General features: G+C 35.5%; 2 protein-coding genes and 1 long non-coding RNA gene across 4 annotated transcripts in view; 1 reads left to right on the forward strand and 2 right to left on the reverse strand.

Annotated features, from left to right (window-relative positions):
• The first annotated feature begins 421 nt into the window (after positions 1–421).
• alox5ap (arachidonate 5-lipoxygenase-activating protein) lies at positions 422–4,090 on the forward strand. Its single transcript, XM_067433142.1, has 5 exons — positions 422–554; positions 756–843; positions 1,657–1,727; positions 2,528–2,609; positions 3,000–4,090. Exons 1-5 carry the CDS (start codon positions 422–424, stop codon positions 3,160–3,162), a joined length of 537 nt encoding a protein of 178 aa, XP_067289243.1. The 3' UTR covers positions 3,163–4,090.
• Positions 4,091–4,307: 217 nt separating this feature from the next.
• On the reverse strand, positions 4,308–8,800 carry LOC137062289 (uncharacterized). The gene is made up of 4 exons (XR_010901219.1): positions 8,472–8,800; positions 8,259–8,386; positions 4,646–4,761; positions 4,308–4,517 (listed from the first exon to the last, which is right to left on the reverse strand). It is a non-coding gene; the product is annotated as an uncharacterized lncRNA (long non-coding RNA).
• A 1,389-nt stretch (positions 8,801–10,189) lies between these two features.
• Positions 10,190–22,444, reverse strand: part of nipblb (NIPBL cohesin loading factor b) — a 64,610-nt gene continuing 52,355 nt past the window's right edge. For both annotated transcript variants that reach the window (XM_067433128.1, XM_067433127.1), the window contains exons 38-47: positions 20,802–20,892; positions 20,538–20,711; positions 20,241–20,431; positions 20,052–20,159; positions 15,295–15,495; positions 14,992–15,138; positions 13,905–14,236; positions 13,628–13,802; positions 11,134–11,304; positions 10,190–11,055 (exon numbers count right to left, since the gene is read on the reverse strand). In XM_067433128.1, coding sequence (XP_067289229.1) covers positions 10,690–11,055; positions 11,134–11,304; positions 13,628–13,802; positions 13,905–14,236; positions 14,992–15,138; positions 15,295–15,495; positions 20,052–20,159; positions 20,241–20,431; positions 20,538–20,711; positions 20,802–20,892 — 1,956 coding nt within the window. In that variant the 3' untranslated portion in view covers positions 10,190–10,689. The remainder of the gene's footprint in view (positions 11,056–11,133; positions 11,305–13,627; positions 13,803–13,904; positions 14,237–14,991; positions 15,139–15,294; positions 15,496–20,051; positions 20,160–20,240; positions 20,432–20,537; positions 20,712–20,801; positions 20,893–22,444) is intronic.

Genomic DNA, 22,444 nt, shown 5'->3' on the forward strand with positions numbered 1-22,444 from the left:
TGATGAGCTGAATTAGGTGTGTCTGATTAAGGAGACATCCAAAATATGCATTACTTGGTGACATCCAGAACCAGGAGACAAGCTTAAACCAGCTAATTCCAGCAAACCAGTTTAACCCAGCTGACCGACAGTCTGTAACAGTGAGTTCAACAAACTGTCACTTTCCACATTAGATTCAATGTGTGTTGGTTAAACCGCATTTTGTCCTAAAATAGCTGATAGGGTGAGCTGTGAAACGAAAAAAGCAGCTGTACCAGGAAAAGGTTTTCGACATTCAGATTGTTTTTTTTCAAAAGGGACTAAATGTACCATCATGAAGCAGAAGTGAGTCGCGTCTAGCAGTGTGTAGAAGTTCTAGTGTCCCTCCCACCAGGAAACGCATCAGTATAGTGGTGATGTTATCTGATCTGTGATACTAAAAATGATCAGAGAACAGTCAGACCAACAGCTCCGAGACAGACCCGCAAATTCATACTCAGAGAACATGTATGCTGAAGTGATGGAAAACATTATCTTGCTAGTGTTGGTCACTCTTCTCAGCATTGTTCAGAATGGTAAGACATTTTGATTTTGCTTTTTTTTTTAGAGGTATAGTTAAATGATGTTTATGTATGAATGTGTATGTAAATCATCTCTGAACACACTGTGCTGTTTATACATCTTGTCCGTCTAGTCCATAGTGTATCCTACCTAAACATGCAAATTGTTTAAAATAACCATATACCTAATCTCTAATATATTGACTTCTCCTCTAGTCTTCTTCGCCCTAAAGGTTGAAAAAGAGTGCACAGGTCTTAATTCGAAACAACATTCTACTGCTTTTGAGCGCTTGTCCTGTGCAAAGTGAGTACCACTGGTTCAAGTTCCTCCACTCTGTTCATTCACTATAGAATTAGCATAGCAATGGCTATAAACTCTAAAAACGGTGTTTTATATATAGACTATATATGCAGATGAAGATGAATCCATTTTTGAAATAGTGTTGGTGTGACTTCTTTTGCATAACAGCTCCACATTTTCCTGTTGTTGGTGAAACTAACTTCCTGCTTTATTTACATAATCGTAATGTTGCAAGAGGATTGCACTGGTCTGTCTGTAATTGAAAGCCAACAAATGTACATGTTTTTATTTAAACATTTCATATTTATTTTAAAAACATTTCTTACTTTAAAACAAATTGAGCTAATGTGGACATAAGGGGGAAAAGGGCAGAAAAAAAAATATCTGGCCCTATTATGTATTAGGACTCTATTTCTAAAAAAATTAAATATTTAGAGTCAAGATATATTGAGAAGATCTACTTCCAGTGAGACTTTTCAAAATAATAGTATTATTTAAAATATGCAGAATATACTAAATTGACAGCACTTCACAGTTCCATCTAGACTGGGTTCTGGTTTGGTAGTTTGTCTTCATTTAGATGCATTCACAAACGTGTCATTAACCACCACCACAAAGGAAGCAATTCTTTCACACTATTTCCCAGTGCTGCATGGAAGAACTAACAGCACGTTTTTACATTAGAGTTTGGTCAAATGAAATACGTGAATGACTTCACAGAGATTTTAAGAGTTAGTTTCTAAAACTGCATAAAGGTTTTTCTTATTATTGCTTTATAATGATTTATGTACTTACTGTTTTTTCTCACAATTTAAGTCGAAACTGCATGGATACATATCCCACATTTCTGGCAGTACTGTGGTGTGCTGGTATCTGCCTCAGCCAAGGTACGTTATTTAATTCATCCCAACACTTTCATCATCAACATTCCCATTGTCATTTTATCATCTGGTTAGACTGTAACATTGGGATAGACTGTAATATATATATATATATATATATATATATATATATATATATATATATATATATATATATATATATATATATATATATATATATATATATAAAACGCTAAGAAACTCCCACCCCTTTTGTAATGTAGTAGAAATGGTTTGCATTTCTCGGCTAAGAATCCATGCTATGACCCATATGCAAATATTGTCAACATAATAAAAATATATAATCGCGTTGCTAAACAACCCAGGCATAAATAATGCCAGTCATCCGGTCAGCCCCAATAAAAAATCCTATGACTCAGAAAATGACTGTACATTCATTTCTTGGGAGTTAGCCATCTCACAAAAATATGTTCTAAGAATGTTTTAGTAACATTCCTATTAGGTTATAAAAGCGTTATTTTTGAATGTTCTCTAAATGTTTATAATTTTTTTCGTTATGCCAATAATTTTTATAAACATGGCAAAGTTTCAGACATTTAAAAGTAACTATAACAACATAAAAAAAAGCATTAGATGAATGTTCAACTGAAATGTTCATTTAATCATCTATGTATTTTTGTGTTTTGAGAACGTATTAAATAACAATTTTAAAGAACGTTCTGGTAACGTTACTGGAAATATGTTTGTTTAAACTTAAAGTTCAAAGAACGTTTCATGTTAGCTAGTAGCCCAATAAGAACATTTTCTAAGTATTTTTTTAAACCAATAAACCATTTTTGTTACAGCTCCAGCTGCCTTTGCAGGCATTCTATACCTTGTGGTCCGGCAGAAGTACTTCGTTGGCTACATGGGCCAGACTTGCCAGAGGTAAGATTTTTTTTATTTTATTTTTTACTTAATCGATATATATATATATATATATATATATATATATATATATATATATATATATATATATATATATATATATATATATATATATATATATATATATATATATATATATTTTTTTTTTTTTTTTTTTTTTACTACATGAAACACGTGGGCTGTTCTGCATTCCATAATTAGCTAATCTGAATACAAATATTATCTATTGAACCATTCCAAATGTGCTGAACTTTGATAAAATCCCTTTGTCAGTACAGTTTTAACCCTGGATATTGCTTTATACAAACATCTCTATTCACCAAATTGTTATACCCAATTGTATTTTTACAAACGAGATGTGTTGACATATTCTTCTTGTATGCCTGACAGCACTCCTGGCTTCCTGTTCGGGAAACGAATTCTCTTTTTCCTGTCACTCATGTGTATTGTGGGAATAATAAATCATATATTGCTCACCTACGGCAGCAGTGACTACAAAGAATACATTCAGACCATCACCAAAGCAGCGTCAACCCTTTTGCTTCTACCCTGAACTGTCCTAGACATATTTAACTTCCACCCAACTGAAACAGTATAGAGTGCAAAGACATCAGTGTAGATAAACTCTTTCAGTTAATGGTTAGTCAGTTAGTCCGCGGATGTGGCAAGAAAAGAGTAAACCCCTGATCACATTGATAGTCACAAAAGCATTTAATTTCAAAAGGTTATATACATATTTTAAACATTTACACAACCAACACGAGAGGGTACAAACATCACAAGGCTGATAGTATTATCCCAGTATATGAAATGTATTAAAAGGGTCATATAATGCAAATAAATATGTTTTAGTTTTCATTACCATTTTCAGACACCTCTATGAACTTTAGATTTCAAATGATCAGTTCTTTTTTTTGCTACTGTGCCTTTAAAAGTACCAAGTTCTGCTCATGCACTGGACTGAGGGTTTCCTTTTTTCATGCAGGTTTCCTGTCATGTGAAATATTGTTCAACCAAATTAACAGCCTCTTTGCAAAGTCTGCATTACAAAATAATCAATGCTGAAATGTGTCAAGATCAGACTGAAAAGATCAGGGTCCTTGTTTAAAAATAAACTGCACGTTTCTAACGATTCTCTGGAAGAACATTCAGAGCAGAATTTGCTACACACAGAAACAGGACAAGAAATGTGTAAACTCAAAGGGTGATGCAATGTTTTACTCCGTGTGACATCAGAAAGTTGCAGAATTTTCCAGCTTTGTTTTCATTTATCTCAAAATATAAAGGACACTTTGTTGCCTCATATGACCCTTTTAAAGCAATGAGTGTACATACTGTTTGGGCACTTTTGCATAAAGTTACCCTTTTAAAAATTACTGGGAGTTTGTGAGGATTTATGAAATTGACCTTTCAGGTTCAACAGAATTATAACTAAGAATAAATTCCTGTGATCTCCATTTGTTTATGATCTTATGTATTATTGCTAACATGAGCAAAATAAAGTTTTATTTACATTAAAACCGTCTCAAAGTTGGTTTAATAAAGTGCACTTCTGCAGCTCTCATGGTTTCATTTCCCAAGACTAAGGCTTTTAGTTTTTAAATATTTGCCATCTCACACAATATTTAGGGTGTTGATCTCATCTCCCATTATAAGAGATGTGCAAAATCTAATTTCCAGTCATATTCTCAATACTATACAGCCATCAGAGAGGCCTGCTGAATTATTAAAACACACTTTGAACTTTCGTTTGCTGAAGCCAAACCAGTAGGGAAAGTCAAAAAGGGCATCAGAACGGTACTTGATGGTGAAATGAGTGTCTTTCCAGGTGGGTTTCACCTTTTCTGCATTAACAAGCATATGAAAGTTCTCACCGACCCATCCCTGTAGTGCAGAACTAACATCAACCTTTAAAAAAGTTTTTAGAAACACTTTTCAGTATTTATTTTACTTTATTTATTTTACAGACAAATATCATTAAAATTGTACATCATAACCGATTAAAAAACAAGTCTCCAAAGAAAAGAGGAACTCACATCAACTTTATAGCTCTCTCCAGCAACAGATGAAATAGTCAGGTCTAAACCTCTCTCCATCTCCCATCTGATCATTGGATGGCTGCCATTGATCGCCACCACGTAATATCCGAGAGCTATAGACAATAATAAGGGTAAGGCATTTGACTTAACAAATACAATATTAAGTTGTGTCGATGATGCCTTCAATGTTAACATTGTGACATACACCGATTAGTTATAACAATATGACCACCTTCCTAATAATTTGTTGGTCCTCCTTCTGCTACCAAAAGAAGTCCTATCTGCAAGATGTGCAGTGGTATCTGGTACCAAGATGTTAGCAGCAGATCCTTTAAGTCTTGGAAGTTGTGAAGTGGGCCTCCATGGATCGGACTTGTTTGTTCAGCACATCCCACAGATGCTCGATTGGATTTAGATCCGGCGAATTAGGAGGCCAAGTCAACACCTCCAACTTCTTGTGCTCCTTAAATCATTCCTGAACCATTTTTGCTCTTTGGCAGGGCACATTATCCTGCTGAAAGAGCCACAGCCACCAGGGAATACCGTTTCCATGAAAGAGTGCTAAGGTAACAATGCTTAGGTAGGTGGTACATGCCAAAGTCACATCCACATGGATGGCAGGACCCAAGGTTTCCCAGCAGAACATTGCCCAAAGTATCACACTGCCTCTGTTGGGTTTCCTTCTTCCCATAGTGCATCCTGGTGCCATGTTACCCAGGTAAGCGATGCCATCCATGTGATGTAAAGAAAACGTGATTCATCAGACCAGGTAACCTTCTTCTATTGTTCCCTGGTTTAGGTCTGATGCTCACATGCCCAAAGTTGGTACTTTCGGCAGTGGACAGGGGTTAGCTTGGGCACCCTGACTGGTCTGCAGCTATGCAGACCCATACTTAACAAACTCCGTTGCACTGTGTATTCTCACATCTTCCTATCTGAACCAGCATTAACTGACCCTGACCCTTGCCCATGGCCCTGTCGCCGGTTCACCACTGTTCCTTCCTTGGACCACTTTTGATAGATACTGACCACTGCAGACCAGGAACACACCACACGAACTGTCGTCTAGCCATCACAATTTGGCCTTTGTCAAACTCGCTCAAATCCTTATGGGTGCCCATTTTTCCTGCTTCTAACAGATCAACTTTGAGGACAAAATGTTCACTTGCTGCTTAATATATCCTATCCGCAAACAGGTGCCGTGATGAAGAGATAATCAATGATAATGTTATACCTGATCGGTGTATAGTTATCGCATTTCCTGTTGCCAAATGTTTACCACTTTAGTGATTGTTAATATCAATGACACCATAAATACATATACATTTCCAGTACATATTAAAATAGAAAGCATTGATGATGTTTTTTTTAAAGTTAAAGGTATAGGGTAGGAAATTGGTTTTATAAAAACTTTTTGATATTCTGGTTCAAACTCTCTTCACATCTTGATGGCATGACTTCTGTGAAAGTCTTGGGACCAAAAATGTTTTTTCCATCATTGCACTCGGTCGGTATTGCAAATTACTGTGTGTGTCCATGTATTTTGAATGAGGAGTGGCTTTGGAGACACTCTGGGAGAGGAGGATCTACAGCTCTGGAAAAAATGAAGAGACCACTGCAATTTTTTCTTAAATCAGCATCTCTACAAGTATGGAAGCCATTCCATTCCAATTTCTGTTGAATTCCAACACAGACACACCTTATTCTGTATGAGGTGCTGATTAGGTGATCACCTGAACCAAAATTTATTTAATAAGGAAAAGTATAAAAAAAACACTTCTGTGGTCATCACTATCCTCTTGCAGTTGGACCAGCTGGATGGCAAAAACAGTGATAGTAGTACCTCAAAAGTAATTGCAATCAAAAACTAAATATTGACCATGCTAAAAAAGTTGAAAAGGAAAGTGTGAACTGAAAAGGGCTGAAGCCCTTCATCAATGAGAAGCAAAGAAGAGCCAGGCTGAGTTTTGCAAGAGACCATAAGATTGGACAGTAGAGGACTGGAGTAAGGTCATCTTCTCTGATGAGTCTAATTTTCAGCTTTGTCCAACACCTGGTCGTCTAATGGGAGGCCTGGAGAGTCCTACAAGCCACAGTGTCTCGCACCCACTATGAAATTTGGTGGAGGATCGGTGATGATCTGGGGGTACTTCAGCAAGGCTGGAATCGGGCAGATTTGTCGTTGTGAAGGACGCATGAATCAAACCACGTACAAGGTTGTCTTGGAAGAAAACTTGCTTCCTTCTGCTCTGACAATGTTCCCCAACTCTGAAGACTGTTTTTTCCCAGCAGGACAATGCTCCATGCCACACAGCCCATGGTCAATCAAGGTGTGGAGGACCACCAGATCAAGACCCTGTCATGGCCAGCCCAATCTCCAGACCGTTTTTTTACGGTCACTATTTTGACCGGTGGGATTAAATGGGTTAACCCCATTGAAAACCTCTGGAATGTGATCAAGAGGAAGATGGATGGTCACAAGCCATCAAACAAATCCGAGCTGAGTGAATTGTTGCACCAGGAGTGGCTTAAAGTCACCCAATATCAATGTGAAAGAATTCATAATGAATATGAACTTATTTTCTTTCCATTATTCAAGGTCTGACAACACTGTATCTTTGTTATTATTTTGACCAGTTATTGCTTTCGGCAAATATTACAATATTTTTATTTGGAATTAGGGATAATGTTGTAAGTAGAATCCCAGTAAACACAGAACGTTCCCCTAACGTTCCCACATGGTTTCTGTTCGGTTATTTTTGTAGGGAACCAAATAAGAAAGTTCTGGAAACGTTATCTATTGGTTATGTTTTTGTAACCTAAAGAGAACTTTCCCAGAACATTCCCTGCAGGTTATTTTTTAGATTTTATTTTTATAATATATATACGGGGTATATTTGTATATTTCGTTGATGCGCGCCTCAGCTGCTCGATCGTGCTTCACCAGCACGCGCTTTCTTCTGTCTTCCACAGAAAGACGCGCACCCGCGTAATTTAAGTTTATCGATCTTTATCGAATAATAAGTTATAATGAATAAATATACGAGTGTAAATAGTGTTATTTCAGAGAGATTTTACACATAATCGAAGACAACAAGATGTTAATCGAGAATGTTTTGTTTATCGTTACTGACCAAAAGAGAGAAGTTGGCTAACTTACGTCCCGTTAATTCAGTGGTAAGAAATTGATGAAATGTTATCATTTTAAAGTCATTTATTCATTTTTTAATATCTGTGAATAAAATTCATGTGGGTTAGGGGAACGTTCTTCAAACCAACAGGAAACGTTCCATCTACGTAAAAAAAGCTTTCCTGGCTAACCAATAGAGAATGTTAAGGACGTCTGTCCTGGGAACGTTCTGGGAACCAAAAATTATCTGTGATAAAACAAAAATGTTAATTTTACCCCAACACATACAAATAGTAAACCCAGAGAAACTGATAATTTTGCAGTCTCAATTTTTCCATATGCTTTCAAAACTAGGCTACTTTGCTTTTGCTAGCCGCTCCAAGAATTGCATAACGTTACCCTCCCTAACTTCTAAGTTAACTCACAGAATCAATTACTTCCACTGTGTAAAATACCAATAACAATAATAATATATCATACCTAGAACATCTCTGTTTCTCTTTTCATTGACCGTGTTGGTGCATGCACACACCAGTATGTATATTGTCCTTGAGGTTAGTTGTCGTCTCAAATCTGTGTACTCTCCCAAAGTACGTACTGTGATTTCCCTAAAATGGATATGAATAGTTAAATGCTATCTAAACATGTATACCGGTATTATCTTATGATGTTATTTGAATCCACTTGAGTTACCTTCCTGGAGAATTGCAGAAAATGACTTTCCTCTGGCTAGACCGGATTTCATCGATGAACACGCAGCTGTTCTCCTGATCCCACTTCACAAAAGTGCAGCCCGCGCGACGCTCGGCAGTGAATCCATGAGGAGGGCTGTTTAAAAACGACTCTAGCTCTATAACGTCCATAACAAAACGCGAAACAGTGTTTTTCCGCATGTTATTTATTTTTTTAACTTCTTGAGGACAGACCCGAGTGGTCTTCCTGCTCATAGTCGCCCTTCGCTTTAGTTGTCTGTGTTGATGGGCGTGTAGCTGCTTTACGAATCTGTGGGGCCATTAAAAGCTCTTGAGTCATTCAGTACCGATGAGCAGTTAAACATTGTGACGGGAAGTCTGAGTTGTATCACGTCTTACTGATAGCGGGTTAATTGACCCATTCCGCTATCATTGTAGATGTTGTGATTTAGAATATTTCATAGTAACTTAAGTCAGTTCCTTCAGTAGGGGATAAAAAAAAGTTACCATTGGAATTCCTCAGCAGAAAAAAAACAGTCTAGACTACCTTTGCAGACTACCAGGCTGATCTGTTGATGTTTTTAGAGAAAAATACATTCTTTTTTTTTAGAGAAGAAAATAGATATTTAATAATCAACTCCCACTTACTCAACACAGACAATGATGGTGCAGGTTTTGCACAATTCCAAGCTATTCCAACTCCAATGTAATGTTATATTTTTTATATTTTATATTTATGGTTTCTACCATTAAAATAAACAATTTCAATTGGTCAGATCAAGGCATCTAAACCAAGTTTTAAAATGGTTAATTTATTTTAACCTAACATCTTTTTAATAACTACAGTCTACATTACCTTACCATTCAAAGTTTGGGGTCAATACACTTAGTTTAAAAAAAAAAAGAAAATAAATAAGATTATTTGTATTCAGCAAATATGCATTGAACTGATCAAACGTAACATTAAAGACATTTATAATGTTACAAAAGCACAACTGTTTTCATCATTTATAATAATAAAAGTATTTAATCAGAATGATTTCTGAAGAATCCTGTTACACTGAAAGCTGGAGTATATTTGCATCACATGAATAAATTATATTTTAAATTATATTAAAATAGAAAAATAGAAACGAGTCAGTTTAAATTATTTTTTTCACAATATTACACTTACTGTATTTTTGTTGTTGGATTAAATAAATGCAGCCCTTTTGAGCATATGACTTAAAAAAATAAATAAAAAATAACGTACCAACACTAATGAACAGTAGAGTATACATATCCAGATATCTACGATAAATCTTAACATGAAGTCATAAAAACGCACAGCCAAGCCAAAAGCCCCATTATATATATATATATGTATATATATATTAAAAAAATAAATTTAAAAAATCAACTATAAGGTCGCCTTATCTTTTAAAAAGAATTCTGAAGATGTAAAAATCAAAGTCAAATGCAAACAAGACAAGTAAGTAACAAAGAGAAGTAAAAAATTTATTGCAGTATTTGCTCCTCCACACATGCTGGGGTTCCCTTGTCCCGCTGTGGGGTGTAGAGACCCAAACCCTGACCCAATACATCAAAACTCTACATTTACAAAAAAAAACCTCCCTTCCATGTCGGCAACAGATACTGCATGCTCTGCTTTAACTGAATAAATTATGTCCAGGAGACTCCATTTTACAGCACAAAAGAAGTAAAACATAAAGCAGAGGAGATGTTTAAAAGTTTATTTCCCTGGAAACTGAGCTAAGCTAAAGAAATCCATCCGGTGCTAGGTTAAACTCCAAGGTCACTTTATTAAGAACATCAACAGACTAATTTCCAACATTCACTTTAGGTTTATTTCTTTAAACAGATTTTTTTTGTCAGAGATATAAACATTTTTTGTTTCTGTTTTGTGTTAAACTATAATACAGTGGAGGGGAAAAAATTCAAACAACCAAGTTGCTGCAGAACAGCGAAGGAGCTCCATTTCGTTCTTTTCCGTTTAACTTAAAGATGTACAGGATTCACATCTACATTTTCCAAACAGACCACACTTTTAAAATCCCTCCGTCGTTCCTTAAATCCACCAGTTCCGCACTGGATCTTAAAACCTGTGAGTCTGTAGTATTTTGCTCTCCAACTTAAGTTTACAAAACGTTAAATCCTGATGAAGTTTGGCTGCTGAGAGTTTGTTGGGTGCAACAGTTCCAGAGTTATTACAGATTTAATTAGCTGGAAGTTCCTTCCTTGGCTGCGTACAGTGAACGTAAAGTCTGCACTACTTTGTTGGTCAGTTTGTGCGCGCTCGTCAAGGCAATTTTCTTGTAAATAATGTCAGACTCCTTTATAGTGTCCACCCAAGGCACCAGTTTACGTCCGTCACGTTTCTTGGCCTCCGCCCAGGTACCAGAGTACGATCCGGCCATCCAGCGAACGCTGTAGCCTGTGCTTGTCTTCTGAATAACACGTGCTATCTGCGGCCGGTCCTTATACTTGGGGCAGCAGATAGCGATGACGTCCCTGGCTTCTACGGTTGCGTTCATGTGACCTGATGCCTCTGCGGAATCTCCACCTCTCCTGGATTTCCGTGATGACTAGAAGAGAACAAACAGATGGCGTTTTAAAGTGGCGGCAACACGGAGATGCAAGACAATGATAAAATGCTTTCTTACCCCAGGAGCCTTTTCGTCTGCATCACTGTCGTCATCGTACGAGTCAGCAGCGTTATTCTTGGGGCTGGAGCCTCCTAGTAGAGAAGTGATGGCTTTATTTCTTGCGTGAGCACTGGCCTCCCCCTCCTCATCTTCCTCATCTGGGTCCAAGTGATCCATCAGTACTTTAAACTGGAGGGGAAACCAGTTAGAGATGGTAAGTTCATAAAACAAAACAATTCAACAATCATTACAAAAAAACGTTTTATTCATACAGTGTATTAATTAAAATGCACTGTAAAAATCCAACTTATTTTTTGTACGACAAATTCAGCTTTTAAAGTTTATTTAACTATTTAACACGAAACAAGTTGAGATAACTCAAACAAAGTTTGTACAACTATTGACCCTAAATTGAAATAACTCAAATGTTCTGCCTTAAACTTTTAAGTTCTCTCAATTTTTTTTACAGTGTATGCTAGTATTATAACATTTATTTATATTTGCTTTTATTTATATATATATATATATATATATATATATATATATATATATATATATATATATATATATATATATATATATATATATATATATATATTTAGTCATTTCGTTACATGCTTGTAATTTTTTATTAGTTTTTTGTTTTTTTAATTTTAGTTTAAGAAATACTAGAACTTTAGCTCAACCCCATTTTCTTTTTATATTTAGATGCCAAGAAACATTTCTAATCTTCATTTCAGTTTTCGAGTTTAAGTTTTTCATCTACTATTTAATCTAAAATATTTTATTTTATTTCAGCTTTATTTCAATTAGTGAAAATCATTTTTAATAGTTTTAGTTAATATCAACACTGATTTTAAATGTTAGCAAATTGTTAAACTGGTATATAAAATTACATATTAAGTCTTAATTTGATATTATGCATTTATAAAATTATTATTTCTTGTCTTTTAAATGAAGACATTTCATTTTTAAGCCACTTTAGAGCAAAATAAATAAATTGAGATGGTCAAAAAGACAAATATTGGCAATAATAAACAACATTTTTAAAGGGGTCATGAATTGAGAAATCAACTTTCCCTTGAGCTTTTGATATATAAAACGTCATGGTGATATAGAAATATCCTATAAGTTTCAGAGCTGAAAACTTCCTTGTTAGTGAAAGAAAAGCTTTTAATGACAGCAGGCTCAGAAAACAATCGATCTGCGAATGTGCGTCCCCGTGACGTCAGAGTGTAGTGAAACGCCGCCTCAAGACCAATGCTCAATTCTGTAGCCCCACCCAACGATTTGCGCATGTAATGGCATGATGTGACTAATAACATAGGGCTATGTGGAGCTAAACCAGATTGAACTTCCAAGCAATAAACATGCCATAAGCTTCCTTCAGATTTCAGTATTAGCAATGCATGGTTGAACTTTATTTGTAATGAAGATCCAGCTCATGTGGAGAAGACATTGCATTTGTTTGTTTCATTTCACTGTGGATTCGTTTGTAAACAAGAGACTGGATTTGCAGACAGGATGAGATCTGGATTTGACAGGAATGATGCAACACTATTATGCGAGTAAAATTGTTTCTTTATATGCGTTAGTATTGCATTGTTACGTTTGATATCTACTGATTATGCATGTGTCTAAATAAACATAACTTCCATGTGGTCACAGGCTGGAGTATCCTTTGTATTTGAGGTGTTGTTGGTTCATTGTGCTGTGATTCGTGATCAGACTCCGACATGTATGGGCCATGAATCAGACTTTTTTTTATCTTAAATTGTGACATAACATTCCTTTTTTGATGTGTGTTGTTCACTCTCTTAACTAGTAATTTGAACAAAAAAGACAAAACCGCAGAAGTTTTGAAAATGCGTAATTGAAGATTTGTCTGAGGTAAATTTTGCTAATGCACGTACTGGTTTGTGGGGGCTCACGTGTTTGTGTGTGTGTTATATGCAAAATTTGTGGTTATGTCCACCAACCACTGGCTGGCCAAGTAATAAAAAATTACATTCCAATTAATTGCGGGTGGATGAGAGATAAATCATTGTGTTTGTTTGATAAAGACATTTTGCAAGCCCTGTGGGCAATTCATTCTGGTTGCCGTTTCTCCACATTGGATGTTTTTAAAACAGTTCCTCACATGTAATGAGCCAAAGCTCTTTGTAATAAGCAAAACTATTATCCAATCATACCAGTGGGTGTTTACTTCCAAGTCTTCAGTGTGGCACACCCATAAAAACCAAACGTTTAGGAACTAGGCTCAAAACCAGGATAGAAAATAGCCTATTACTTATTCACTATGATGTTTTTGAATGTAAAAACCACACAAACATCATTAGTTGACCTTAGACAACAGTATAATTTTTTTTAAAGCCAGTTCATGACCGCTTTAAAAAAACACAAAAAAATAAATTAAAAACAACAACATTGTGACAATCCTTTAGCTGCACCTAAACAAGACCGTAATTATAAGACAAAATACAAATCAAAAGAGGAAAATTGGAATGTTTACATCTAAATACTGTCTGACGACTCTCCTCTTGACATCGTAAGAAAGATCTGCATTGGATAGGCTGTTCGTCAGGTAGTCCAATGTCTGCCGTGGGTTGAAATGTACATTGGCCTTCCTGTTTACTGCTTTGTCATAAACTTTTGCAGATTCTGTAGGCGAGTACTTCAGAATTTTACTGCAGAAAGAGGAAAAAGGGCATTCATATGAAGCCAGTGATCATTAACATATTAGTTGTTTCCAGAACAGAAAGCATTTGTTGTAGCTGTTAAAAGCTCACCTGTCAGAGAAGCCGTAGAGGTTCTTAAGGTGCTGCTTGAGCATCAGGAGCAGAAGGATGCCCTGAGAGGCATTGGCAAAGTCCAATAAGGGATTGGGATTGTCAGGGAGTCGCAGCATCACCTTGTCCACATCCTCTAAGTCGAGGTCTGAATCAGAGTCTGAGTTCACTGGAGCAGCTCGCTTTGTTTTCTTGGGCCGACGAATTACTTCGTCATCGCTGCTATCGCTATTACTGCTGCTTTCCCTGCTACTCTCATCCTCTTCCTCAGAGCCATATTTTTTCCCTCTCTTTTTCTTCTTTTCCCGTGGTCTTGGCTCTTTCAGCAAAGACTACAATACAAAAAAAGTTTGTTAGAAAAATGTCAGCTCTCACAAAAAAAAGGGTTTAAAACATTACGGCAAGAAAATCAGAAGTCAAAGAGAAAGATGCAGCAACCCTGTTGATAAAATCTAAATACAATTTAAAATCTCTGTTATTGTTAACAAAAAACTATACTGATACTTAATAGTTTTAGTTTATGTCATCATCTGTGGCTCTCTTAATGGCAAAAACTCAATTACAAAAATAGAAGTGTTACATAAAAATAAAAACCAAGCTAACAGAAAACAATACAGCAATATTTCATAAAAGATATTTACCATTAACATTATACAAATTTTAAAACATTTTCTACTAAACTCTTGCTAAATAAGTCCTTTAAATCATTTTTTATAGATATATATATACTATAAAATAGATTTAAATACTCACTTATGTTAATTGAAATAAAGCTCAAATAAAAAATATATATATTTAGAAAACTTATATGTGCTAAAAAAACACTAAAATGAAATTTTAAATATAAAAGACAATTAAAATGATTAAATACGACAATTATCTAGCATTAACTATATATATACCCGATATAATTTTTTACTATTGCGTGCAAGACACTATACTACACTATAGTTCATTTATGCAAGTGAGGATAGCTAAATAAAAGTATAACAGCAAAGTAATAAGCTAAGCTTTAAAAAAGAAAAGAAAAATAAAAGTTAACCACTAGCATTAAATTCAACAGACAGAGTGGTTCAGAACCATGCACCTCTTTGAAAGACTGTAGCAGGTTGCTGCCGGACACAGACAGTGTGATGTCGACGTGGTGCATAATGAACAGCGGCTCCTCCTGACTCTGATAGGGGAAGCAGGCGAGATTGTCTGCGATAAACAACAGCATGTTCACGTCCGACTTCTGCATGAGAAGGAGACAAAATAGCATTATTAAAGGCCTCCAAAAGACACATCACTCAAAAAGGCTAACCGCTATAGGGTAACTGTAGTTACAGATGATATTACAAATGAAAACACAATACTAGCATGATGCAAAGCAATAAAAAGGGTCACTAACCGCATTGTCATCAAACAGGTTGAGCAGCGAGATGAGGAAAGCCCTGCGGTGTTGTCTGTTTCCACGCACCATGGTGTAGAGGTGGGAACAAAGAGCCGTGTTGATCTCATCCTGTCGGAAACCTCTGATTACTGCGTCCTTTGAACCCACGATGGCTTGCTGCACCTGATAGGACATCTTCATCCCTGCCACAGCCTTCATCTGTTTGGGTAGCACATACGGCCAGTGTTATTTTAGTAGGAATGGGTAAAAAAACATTTATTACTCAATTTTAATCCATTCTCAATTTCACGTACCGATATTGTTTCTTAAAGCCGAAGAATCAATCTTTTAGTCTATGCTGTTATCAGTTAATGAAAGAACAGAACATTAATAGCACACCTCCCATTCAGCTTTGTGCTTTGTTACTTTAGATATGAATTTTATTATGAAAATCAAAAAATAAATGCGGTTTTGGCGCTGTTTAAAATTACATCACTCTAGCACCTTAGTTCAAGTGGCACATGAACTGACCAACTTTTCCGCTTTACTACTAGTTACAGCACGAAAAACAATGAATGAACATTAAGTTATTGAAAAACACAGTACAGCTAACCAAAATCTGTATCATGTCTCATGTAATCGCTCGATCAGTGTTTCAGCCATGAAAAGATGTGAATAAAACAGCTTATGTCACATTTACCTCAGAAAAGCATTTAAATATCCATAAATTTGTAAGTCAATTAGAAAAAATAACTGATGAAATATATTGCTACACATATGAGCATTTTGCTAAACGTATGCAACATATTATATATTCACCTTTTTTGTACTGTTCTTCAATATTTAATGCATGTTTAAATAAATCCATTAAGTTATCACAGCCACCATTTAAATGTTCATATATATTTTTTAGAAATATAACTTTGCAATTATAAAATTATTATTAAAACTATTATTTAAATTCCCTGTGAGTAATAAATGTGTCAAACAATATCAGTTATTTTTAACCTTTAAAGGTCCCGTTCTTCGCGATTCCATCTTTCAAACTTTAGTTAGTGTGTAATGTTGCTGTTGGAGCATAAATAATACCTGTAAAATTATAAAGCTCAAAGTTCAATGCCAAGCGAGATATTTTATTTAACAGAAGTTCCCTTTCAAAGCCTACAGCGAACGGCCGGTTTGGACTACACCCCTGCACTTCCTGGCATGAATGACATCACTAGAACCGTTTGTTGACTAACCCTCCGCCCACAAGTACACGCAAAATAGGGGGCGTGGTCTCGTTGCTCTCCCACGTGGAGAAGAGCGCGCATTCAGCGCTTGCATCTCCCCTATATGGTAAGAGGCGGGACCTTTCCGGGCAAAGTGTGCTAAGCTGCTGTCAAATCACAACACGGGAAGCGCTGGCCCAATCAGAACTCGTTACGTGTTTCTGAAGGAGGGACTTCAAAGAACAAGGAAATCATCAGGCCAGTTTTAGGACAGAGAAAACAGCGGTGTACAGATAAGTAAATTGTGTGAAAAATACTGTGTTTTTTTTTTACACGTGAAAAATGAACTCATGTTATATTGCACACTGTAAACATAATCAAAGCTTCTAAAACGCGTGAAGAACGGGACCTTTAATAGTAATGTAGTACCAACTGACTCCCTGTACAGTTTATAGCATTCTTTGAGATTTAAAGTTTTTCCTTGTGAAAATTTGCCATTTACTGAACCTGATATTTATAAAAAAAATAATCGAATAGTAAGCTTTTGAATAGAAATGGAATCAAAGATTTGTGTCAATACCCAGCTCTATATTTCAGTATAATTGAGATGCCATTGATTTTTTGTTGAATTTTATCCGTTTTATTTTAACCTTGGTTAAAGTTTTAGTAATTGTGTTATTTGTTTTTTTGTGCTCATTAGTCATTTTTTTTCCTTTATGGAAATTGTATGAGACTTGATGTGGCACTTGGTATGTAAACACAAAACATAAAAAAGAAGAGTACAAACGTTAAATGATCCTTCAAACTTGTACTTCTTTGCAATGTAAAATAATCGGCATAGAAATGAAAGGGAATTTTAAAAAATAAAGAAAAAGAGATTTTTGGGGGGCATCTACAAATCAGCCACAATGCATTAAAAAATACAGTAATAAAGGGGTTACCTGAAAAAAAGAAAAAAATCTTGAAAATATGGATTGATTAATTGTAATTGTAGAAAATATGGAAACAAACGGATTGTAATTGTTGCATAAATATTACTGAACAAAAAATATTGATTTAAAATGGATTTTACTGAAAAATTAACATTTGAGGTGTTTGGCCACTTTTGATGAAAGGACTAGGATTGTTCAAAAATGTATTATTTTTGTTTGTTTTTGTGCACAAAGAGTAAGGTATTCTTGCCACTTTTTAAAATTAAAGTTGAGCCACTCGATGCACAGACGATTTTAACAATGTTTTTACTACCTTGAAAGTGGTCATTAAATTTCTGTCTATGGAGGGGTCAGAGAGCTCTCAGATTTCATCAGAAATATCTTCATTTGTGTTCTGAACATAAACAAAGGTCAGATTTGAAACGACATGAAGGTGAGTAATTAATGGCAGAATTAAATGTTTTTGGTAAACTAACCCTTTAAATGAGGAACACCAGTGGGTTCAATATGTCTATGCAGTTTTCTTTGTGTGTGTGTGTGTGTGTGTGTGTGTGTGTGTGTGTGTGTGTGTGTGTGTGTGTGTGTGTGTGTGTGTGTGTGTGTGTGTGTGTGTGTGTGTGTGTGTGTGTGTGTGTGTTAGTTATTTAAGTACATGAAAGTAAAAAAATGAAATGAATATTGCTTTTTAAAATATAAGTGTTTTATATTTTATTTTATTTAAATGAACTGAACCTGATGCAGGGCCGGCTCTAGCTCTTTGGTTGCCCTAGGCGAGATGGAGTTTTGCACCCCCCACCCAACTCCACTCACTTTTATCGTCTCTAATTCAGCACATTTCTGTTTTCCTAGGCCTACCCCTAACGGAGAATCACTTATTATTAAACACGTTCGACGCTTTATTTCCACTTTTCAAACATTTTCTCACTTTTAATTAAAAATATATGCCTTTCCAATTTGATATTTGATGGGAAAAGGGAATAGAGTAAGTGTGGCAAAAGGCAGGATCGAACCACTGATCGATCTGCATCAAATCTTGATGCCGTGCGTCTTACCACTACACTACAGCCATTATAAAGAATTAGGTGAACACAGCATATTTGTGTTTAATGTAAATAATATGGCATCTTTCATTAGCCTGCTCCAGTAAAAAAAAAAAAAAAACGAGAGGCCGTATTTATTTCCTTCCGACGCCCACGTAGAGAGCGTTTGTACTTTTCATAAATAACACGTTATCCATATTCATAACGAACTGGACTTTTGATATTTAAATGACATCCATGTAGGTTATTGTAGATTATTGTCAGTGAAGTTATGTTTGCAATACGTATAGTAATTATGTAGAAAACTAGCAAGTGATAGCTTAGCGACAATATTAATAATATTTAGAAAATAAATATTAGTTGATAAGATTGATACTAAGTAATTTTATTTTGTTTGACAACTTATTGGCTGAGATAAGAAGACTAACCTCTATACTGGGCTTTCTTTCAATTTTCTTCCTTTCTTTTTTTCTCTTTTTCGTCCCTGTGCATCCACGGGGTTTAGACGCCTCATTTTTGATGAACGCGCAAGATGAGCACTTGCCTGACCTAACGCCTGAACTAATAATCAATAATCACCATCAATTCAATCTAATAATCAGGTTGATAAGTAATAAAACGTGTGGCTGAGGGGGCGCCCTATGATGATCATGTTTAATGAACATTATGTTGTATTTCGCTTGTTCCGATTCTATGCTTAATGGGTAGTAATGGGCGGCACTAGAGCGCGCTCGCGCCCCTAACACAATTGTCGCCCTAGGCAACCGCCTAGCTCGCCTATAGCAAACGCCGGCCCTGACCTGATGCATTATCTCATATACCATAGTCTGTTTGAATACTCAATTCTGATTGGCTGGAATTGGCCAAGTCAGTTTAATCATGCTTCTACAGTATTAAAGCGCTGCTTTCATTGAAGCGCACACATAAGTCCCTTGTACACAAAGATCGGAGATTGCATTGTGTGCACAGAAACTTTGATTTCTATAACTTGTATTAAAAAAATTGCTTCGTTACTGAATTGCTACATTATATTACTTATCAATGAGGCTTTAACCATTGCTGTTTTTAAAGTAATTAAACTCACAGCTTCACTGCTAGTAGAGAGATGCTGTACAGACTCAGGGGTTGCACGGTTGCTTAGGGCTGCAGTGGCTCAGTGGTTCATGTAGGTTGTCTAGAAACCGAAAGGTTGGTGGTTCAATCCCCGGCTCCACTGTTCAAGTGTCGAAGTGTACATGAGCAAGACACCCAACCCCAGCTGCTCCCGACGAGCTGGATGGTGCCTTACATGCCTTACATAGCTGACATCGCCATCGGTGTATGAATGGGTGAATGTTAGGCAAAAATGTAAAGCGCTTTGGATGGCCATAGGGTCTGTTAAAAGCGCTATATAAATGCAGTCCATTTACCATTTACCACTCAGGTAAACTCCTCTCTCTCTCTCTCTCTCTCTCTCTCGATAGGCTAATTCATTCAAAGGATCCACGATTTGAATGTACCTCTGCTTTCCGTCAGGCGTTTCTTTGCCTCCAAGTCATGCATTAAAATATCATCACATGACAAATGCCCGTTAGTTGCTCAAAACCACTTACGTGAATGAATCCCGTGTATTTCTTATCAATTTCCACCAGCTGTTGATCAGATTTATTCCTCATTGTAGGTTCCGAGTCCGTTCCCATGGCGATAAGATATGGAACGCACTGATAGAGGAGGAAACAAGAAAATTAAACAAAATTAACCTTCAGACTGGTTTTGGGAGAGTTTGTGCAGTGTCTACGCACCTGTACGGGATGAATGAGGCCTTGGTTGAGTGTCAGGGCGATTACATTGAGGGCAAAGTGCCGCACGCTGGATTGCGTGTGGAAAAAGCTTTCTAGCACCTGCTTGAGGTAGAGCTGCATGATAGAACTGCTCATGCCAGAAGAGATGTCACCCATCTCCTTCAGGTCCTCCTGCTTAGACAGCTTCTTCCCTGCAAAGTCCAAACAAATAGAATAAGAATGGAAATGGCTAATTGGATAGCAACTATCTAGTTGAATTGAACACAGACAAGAATGTGCTTTACAAACAACACTCACACTCCCTGTCGGCTTCCTGCATGCGCGAGTCCTCCTCCTGCAAGTAGGTCTGCAGGTTCTTTAGCACATGGATCTTAAGATTCACAGACGTTTTCCTGTCAGCCAGGAGGAGGTTGTAGAGGTTTTTCACATCCAAAACAAACATTAGGTCTGGGTGCTGAATGAACAGGAACCCTGGAGAACCAACAGATTAGTTAAGTTCACTGTGATTTCAGTCAAAGGTAAAAACAGGAAATTCAGTGATTATGGAGAGCAAATATTTACCTAGACCAATGATGGCTTTGGTCTGAACCTCCTCATCCTCGTTCTTAGTGAAATACAGCAGCAGCTCCAGCACTTTGTCCTTTATGACCACCTAAAAAAAAGGAAGACCATTAACCAAACCGGTCAAAGTTTTCATGAAAACAAGTCCAGGTTGCATTTGAGAGAAAATAAAACATACTTTAGGACCATTTAGACATCAATTAAGCACATTTTAGCTAAAATTCTCATTACATGTCTGAATGTTTCTTTTTTTAATGATTTTTTACAAATTATTCTCATTACTGCCAATTGTGATTCTCATTTCTGAAATAAAGTACTTGTTATAGTTTTAAATTATTTAAATCAACATTAGAAGAAATTATGTACATTTACATAAATTTTTCATCTTTTTCACAGAGAAAGAGAATTTGTGAGAATCTTTAAAAATAAACTGATAATTGATTTACACACACACACACACACACACACAAAATTAACATGTAATGCTGTAACTATAATACATAATAAACTGAGTACAATTTATTTAGATTTTGGGATAAATAAAACCCACCCTTGAATATAATAAAATATTGAATTCATTTAAATTACTTATAAAAGTATGTAAATTAAATATGATTGAAAGCATTTAAATAAATGAATACATACTTGATTTGACTATTTGGTTTCATTGATTTTTTACAAATAGCTGTCTACTTTTATTAATGCATAAAACATTTCCTAAATAGAAAACAGAAATTATTAATAATTGTAATTATAATATATATTTAAATGAATACAATAGAATTTATTTATTTTGATTTCATGAATTCAATAGGCCTGTTCTTTGTTTTAAATTCATTTTGGAATGAAAAACACTCTTGAAAAGGTTTGTGAGATTAACTGAAATACCAAAGCATTCCTTGTTCTAAAAATTAAACTAGTTTAATTTTTATATAAAAAAATGTTACTAGTGCTGGGCAATCAGTTAATCCAAATAAAAATATATGTTTACATAGTAGATGTGTATGTACTGTGTATAATTATGTATGTATAAAAATACACACCCATGCATGTATATATTTAAGAAAAAATGACAAGCGTCTTTCTCTCACTTATTTTATTCCACATCTCTTTTTTTCTTTTCTTGATTTATTCATAATTCTACATATGTATATATATATAGCACCTTTATCCTATTTCTATTTTATAATTTATTGCGTTTTTTTTGTTAATTGTTATTTGCTTTCCATGGAGCGGACCTGTTTACATTTCACTGCCGGTTGTATTCTTTATATAACTGTGTATGTGACAAATAAAAAACTCTTGAACTCTTGCGTGTATGTATAAATATAAATATAAATATAAATATAAATATAAATATATATATATATATATATATATATATATATATACACATATACAGGGAGTGCAGAATTATTAAGTTTCTCCACAGCGTACAAGTTGTATTTTTGAGGATTAATTTTATTATTGAACAACAACCATGTTCTCAATGAACACAAAAAACTCATTAATATCAAAGCTGAATATTTTTGGAAGTTTTAGTTTTTAGTTTTAGCTATTTTAGGGGGACATCTGTGTGTGCAGGTGACTATTACTGTGCATAATTTAGGCAACTTAACAAAAAACAAATTTATATATTAATG

This window comes from Pseudorasbora parva, chromosome 23, assembly GCF_024679245.1.
Source record: "Pseudorasbora parva isolate DD20220531a chromosome 23, ASM2467924v1, whole genome shotgun sequence".
NCBI lineage: Eukaryota > Metazoa > Chordata > Actinopteri > Cypriniformes > Gobionidae > Pseudorasbora > Pseudorasbora parva.